The sequence below is a fragment of the Glycine max genome, chromosome 12, assembly GCF_000004515.6.
Source record: "Glycine max cultivar Williams 82 chromosome 12, Glycine_max_v4.0, whole genome shotgun sequence".
NCBI classification, from domain to species: Eukaryota; Viridiplantae; Streptophyta; class Magnoliopsida; order Fabales; family Fabaceae; genus Glycine; species Glycine max.
In genome coordinates, this window is record NC_038248.2 from 9,092,823 (window position 1) to 9,099,409 (window position 6,587).

General features: G+C 38.5%; 1 protein-coding gene across 1 annotated transcript in view; it reads left to right on the forward strand.

Moving 5' to 3' along the window:
- The first annotated feature begins 1,147 nt into the window (after positions 1–1,147).
- Positions 1,148–6,587, forward strand: part of LOC100815409 (histone-lysine N-methyltransferase ATXR3) — an 18,624-nt gene continuing 13,184 nt past the window's right edge. Inside the window, exons 1-4 of the mRNA XM_006592337.4 lie at positions 1,148–1,450; positions 1,653–3,997; positions 4,132–4,188; positions 5,267–6,430. Of these exons, the coding sequence (XP_006592400.1) occupies positions 1,774–3,997; positions 4,132–4,188; positions 5,267–6,430 (3,445 nt within the window). The 5' untranslated portion in view covers positions 1,148–1,450; positions 1,653–1,773. The remainder of the gene's footprint in view (positions 1,451–1,652; positions 3,998–4,131; positions 4,189–5,266; positions 6,431–6,587) is intronic.

The following is a 6,587-nucleotide window of genomic DNA, read 5'->3' on the forward strand; positions in this document are numbered from 1 at the left end:
ATGCAACTTTAGTCCCTCGATTATGGGGTTTGGTAAGGATTCGGTTTGGGGGATATGCACATTTTTTTGGAGTATATTTAGTGTTTTCGTATAGAAGATGCACTGACCTTTTTCTTTGTCAAAATTATCTGTTTTGATTCTCTAAAAACATATAATTGGAGGTTAATAATTATGCAGATATGCATCATGTTTTGGCTGCTATTTTTATTATTTGGATTCTTATGTAGTGCTTTGGTGGGATGGTCTTTTAACTTCTTGTGATTTGAGGACCCCATTGTTTTTTATTAATATATATATATATATATATGTGTGTGTGTGTGTGTGTGTGATGTCATACTGATATCATGATATGTGTCACATCAAGTGACACATCATCAATCAATATTATGTCACCAGATTCTAACTAATGAAGAGATTAAAACATTGATCCGTAAGAAATCTACTTGACACAATTTAAATATAAATAATTAAAATTATACATCTTTAATACCTAAGGATCTAATAGGCGCAATTGGAACTTGAAGTACTAAAGCCTCACAATTGCGACACTTAAAATGACTAAAAGTGTAATTAAGCTATGTTTCTATTTTTTTAACTTTTATTTTAAATTTTAATTTAAAATATAGTTTAAGTTAAAAAAACATTAAGTCAAACTTAATCAAACTCGCATAATAATTGGTTAACAAAACTTCTCATCAAACACATTCTTATTTTATTTCCTCTTTTTTTTAATACACGTATTTGATTTCTTGAAATGCTTGGAAGTTATTTTTTAATTTTATTAATTAGGAAAAGGATCTCACAAAATCAATTTCCCACATTATTTTGTCGTGTTCTCCAAATACACGTGCTGGTAATAGTCATACCAAAGAAACATAGCAACATCTTACACACAAACATTGCCCTGCATATTTGGTTTTCTGCAGGTATAATTTGATTCATCATGATGGCCACAAAAACTGCTTTCTTCAAGAGGATGACAATAAACTCCTTTAAGCTGAAGCATTAAACAGAGTCAACGAGTTTCCCTTAGGCCTTAACAATAACATCCCAGTGACGCACACACTCTCACTACGAGTACAACGTCACTGAGGGTATTTTCATAATTCACTAAATAACAAATACACTTATCAAAGAGAAAAAAAATTAAATAATAATAATAACACGAAGGTTTCGTTTCGTTCGTTCAAGCCAACACGAGAACTCCCAGAGAAAAACACGAAGATATATAATAGCGAAGAGAAGAAGCGCCAGATATAAAGTTCTTCTCTCTTTATATCAATTTGTCAAAGAGAGTCTCTGAAAAATCCCCGATTTTTCTTTCTTTCGAAGCCATAGTTCTCTCTGCGCTTCTCGATCTTCGTTCGCCCTCGACCTTCTTCGGATTCGCTCAATCGTCTACGGTTCTTCTCTTCGATCTGCGCCTTCAATTTCCTCATTCCTTTTCGCGGTAATTTTTCTCGTCTTTGTTCTTCCGCGTTGTGTTTTTTCATTCTTCTTTATGGATTATTTAACCGACTCTCGGAGCTTCGTTGCGTGCGTTTTTTTGCCGTTGCGAATGCGTCGGAGGTTACTTGTGTTTCGATAAAACCCTACATTTGCTTCGGTTATGACATATTTGTTTTTTTTCTTTGTGGATTTTTGGAATTTAGGGTTTTGAATTGGAGCTGCGGAATTGCGGAGAGTGACGCGTGTACAGCATGAGCATTGACAGCCCCGGCGGAGGGAAGGATTAGGGTTTCGTGGTTTGTGTCTGGCGGTGAGGATTTTTCCATGGGAGATGGAGGCGTGGCATGTATGCCTCTGCAGCAGCAGCATGTTATTGAGAGGTTGCCGAATGCGGCGGCGGAGAAGGCGCTCTGCGGAGGCAAGAGTGGGAACGGGTTCGATTCTGGGTTGCTCAAGGTAGCTGGCAAGAGGAAGAAGAAGGTAAAGGTGAAGAAGAAAGTGTCGCCTGCGGCAAAGAAGGTGGTGAAGAGTGAATTGACAGTGGACGGAGTGGGCAGCAGGGGTGGGAATGATGTTGAGAGTGGGGAAGTGTGCGGGGAGATGGATGAAGTGGAAGAGGGTGAGCTGGGGACCTTGGGGTGTGAGCTGGAGAATGGAGAGTTTGTACCAGAGAAGCCGGTGATGCTGATGCGGAGAAGTGAAATTGAGAATGGGGAGATTGTCAGTGAGAGATGGAAGAAAGGGGAGGTGGAAAGGGGGGAGTTTGTTTCAGGAAAATGGAGAAAGGAGGAGGATGTGGAGAAAGGGGAGATAGTTCCTGAGAAGGGTAGGAAAGGAGAAACTGAGAAATGGGAATATGGGTCGTGGAGAGGTGGAATGAAGGATGATATTGAGAAGGGAGAATTCATTCCAGATAGGTGGCATAGGGGAGACATGGGGAGGGATGATTATGGCTATGCTAGAATCCGCAGGTACCAGCCAGGTAGGGATAAAGGCTGGAAAAATGAACGGGAGCATACACCACCTTCTGGGAGATATTATACAGGTGATGAGCATTTTAGAAAGAAGGAATTGAATAGAAGTGGAAGTCAGCATGCTAAAAGTGCTCCCAGGTGGGAGAGTGGACAAGAGAGAAATATAAGGATCAGTTCAAAGATTGTGGACGAGGAGAAAAATGAACACAGTAATAGTAGGACCCATATGCGGGATTACTCTTCTGGAAATCGGTTGAAAAGGCATGGTAATGAATCAGAAGGCTGTGAGCGGAAGAACTATGGAGATTATGCCGGCTCAAAAAGTCGGAGGCTTTCTGATGATAGTCCCCGCCTTGCTTATTCTGAGCACTATTCTCGCCTCTCCGTGGAAAGATCTTATAGAAATAGTTCTTCTAAATCATCAGCAGACAAGTATTCTTCCAGGCATCATGAGTCTTTGCCTACCAGATCAGTTTATGACAAGCATGGACGAAGCCCTGGTAATTCTGAGCGATCCCCACATGACCGAGCCAGGTATTATGATCATAAAGATCGCACTCCAGTGCGTCCTTCTCCCTACAGTTGTGACAGATCTCCATATAGCAGTGAGAAATCCCCACATGGTCGGGAGAGATCCCCATATAATAGGAATTGGGATAGAAGTCGTCACCATGATCATAAAATGAGAAGTCCTACTCATGCTGAGCGGTCCCCACAAGATCGAGGTCGACATCATGATCGGAGGGACCCCACTCCAAATTTAATAGAGCAATCCCCACATGATCGAACTAGGTCAAACATGCATCGAGAAATAAATAGTAAAATCTCATCAAGTGAAAAACATAACTCACAACATAGTTGTAAGGATTATGAAGATAAGCATGTCCAAAAGGAGGCAAATCTTTCTGATGTAGAATCTCAAGGTGAAAGAAATGTGCATAATGCCAGTAAGTCTTTTGAGATAGATGTCTGCAGTGAACCTGAAAAGGAACAACAATCCTCTAATCCAACTGTAAGCTGCAAAGGCTCTCCTTGCTTGGAGCCATTACCCGAGGAGCTAGCTTCTATGGAAGAAGATATGGACATATGTGACACTCCTCCACATGTCCCTGTGGTGGTGGATTCGTCATCTGGCAAATGGTTTTACCTTGATTATAACGGTGTAGAACATGGGCCTTCTAAGTTATCTGACATCAAGGTCCTTGTTGATGATGGTGTACTTATGTCAGATCACTTTATTAAGCACATAGATAGTGACAGGTGGCTAACTGTTGAAAATGCAGTATCCCCTGTGACAGCTCAGAGTTTTCTATCAGTTGTGTCAGAAACCATAACCCAGTTGGTAAACCCTCCAGAAGCCCCTGGTAATCTTTTGGCTGATACTGGAGATATTCTTCAATCTGGTCCTGAGAATTATCTGGGAATCCCGACGCCTATTCTGCAGCCAATGTTATGCTCTGAAGACAGTGGGATTGCATCTGTATTGTTGGAGGACCTCCACATTGATGAAAGGGTTGGAGTTCTGTTAGAGGGTTATGATGTCATTCCAGGAAGGGAATTTGAGGCAATAAAAGGTGTTTTGTCCTTCATTGATATTTATGTGAATTTCTTTTACAGAAAAAAAAGATTTCTTATATCAATCTGTAATTTTCTGCTATTTGCTGCCATATCTTATCTTTTTTAGCTTGTTTATTTAATTGTCTTGCAGAATCTTTGCAAATGAATTTTGAATATGCAAAATGGGAGGGATTGGAGGAGTGTGAAGGTATGTAATTGCTAGGCAGTGCTTGCCCATTTCATTTAAGTTTTTAATCAGTTTGAATGATTCAATGTTTATGTTGGTTGATATTTCTTCTTCCAAAGGTGTCATGTGGTGGTTGACCAATTATGGGTTAGTTTGTTTAAACTTAAAAAGTGATTTTGAAAGAAGTGTTGTTTTAGGAAGCAAATAGGATTTGCTTCTTTAAAAAAACAGAAGTGTTTTTTTTTTTTTATAAGAAATACCAGTTTATACAAACAGATCACAAAATCAGAAAAGTGCTTATTTTATTACAAATTAGTGGTCAGTTAATAAAATACATGGTAGTTTATAAATAATTTTAGTTTTGACTCCATTATCCTGTTGTACTGCCTGAATCTTCTATATCTTTCTGGTGAACAAGCAATTTGCATTAAGCTCACTCAGTCATGATGTATTATGGTTTACTATGTCATTGCAGCTTTACAAGAAATATTGTGGTAGCATAAATTTTTGGAATCTACTACCTCTAGTCCTATATATATGATAATGAAACATAGGACAAATCATCAAAACCAAGAAAAAAAAGTGGTGGTCACATTCAATACTATCATAAATTTTAATTTTATTCCAAAAATGCCCTTAAGTTTAAATGTTGTAAGTGATGGTTACATTTAATGCCAATACTCATAATCCAATGAGGGAGTGTCTAGTAAATAGAGTTAACAATAAATTAAGGGTATAAAAGAAATTTAACCCTAAATAAGTTTGAAAACTAGGCATTGTTTCTTATTATTAGGACCAAAGAAAAAGTCAATTTTTTGCTTATATATAGAACCAGAGGTAGTATTAATTATTTATAATTTGCCAGTAGATTGGTTGAATAAAGTAACATATTCTGGACTCAATTAAAAATGCATTTTGATATGAACTAATGAGATTCTAAACCAAGTTTCGAGTTTTATGTCATATGTTGAGCTTAAAATGGTGATTTAATTTTTCATGTTATGCACGTAGAGGTGCATTGATGTTTACATTTTGAAGAAGTTTAAAAAGCAAATGGTTATGCACGTGGTTAAGTATTTTGTTGTCTCTTTTTGTTCAGGTTTTCCTGGCCATGATACTTGCCTGAGGATGGAACATGATTCAAGAATTGATTCATCTAGAGAATATGAGTCTCAAGTAAGTATACCCTCTGGCAAGGAAAATGGATTTACCCTTGGTGTTCCTGGTGACTGGTTTTCTGCTCAATGGTCATGCAAAGGTGGTGATTGGAAGAGGAACGATGATGCCCAAGATAGATATTGTAATAAAAAACTTGTCCTTAATGATGGGTTTTCACTATGTCAAATGCCTAAATCTGGATGTGAAGATCCTCGTTGGACTCGAAAAGATGACTTGTATTATCCTTCTCATAGCAGGAGGCTTGATCTTCCTGTTTGGGCTTTTTGTACTGATGAGAGGGGTGATTGCAGTACTTTGAGCAAACCTGTTCAAACCAAGCTTGCTTCTGTTAGAGGAGTGAAAGGAAATATTCTTTCAGTGGTAAGGATAAATGCATGTGTAGTTAAGGACCAGGGATCATTGGTCTCTGAGTCATGCCACAAGACCCGAAGCAAGGATAGGTATCCTTCAAGGTCAACTTGGTCTTTCTCTTCAACCAGTTATAGCAAGAGATCCTCAACTGAAGAAGATTCTCAGTCAAAAGCTTCTAATGATCAAGGTTCTCTAGGCTCTTGCAGGAGCATGGAATTTATTAATATTCCTAAAGACTATTGTCGTACTGTCCATGACTTACAATTACATTCAGGCAACTGGTATTATCTTGATGGTTCTGGGCGTGAAAGAGGGCCTTCATCATTTTCAGAGCTACAGCGTTTAGTAGACCAAGGAATTGTAAAAAAGTATAGCAGTGTGTTCAGGAAATGTGATAAACTCTGGGTTCCCGTTACCTCTTCTGCTGAAACATATGATTTCGATGTTAGTCTACGAAGTCATCAAGAAAGTAGTACATTGTCTGGTGAATGTTCTGGACTACCATCAAAGCAAATTCATGGTGCTTCTGTTGGTGAGCATGACTCAAAGTCAAATTTGTTTAACAGCTTACAGCCTCAGTTTGTTGGTTATACTCGTGGGAAGCTACATGAATTAGTAATGAGATCATATAAGAGCCGAGAATTCGCCGCTGTTATAAATGAGGTTTTAGATCCCTGGATTAATACAAGACAGCCAAAGAAAGAAACTGAGAAACAAACATATTGGAAATCTGGTAACAATTCTCCCCCCCCACCCCCCCTATTTGTAGTTATCCCGTTTTCTGTTTCCACTAGCTAAGATACCTCTCCTATCCATTGTGTTGTTTTATACCTTGACTAATTGAAAGGTACATTGTTTGGATTATCCTCCCTCCTTTTCCTCGGTATATC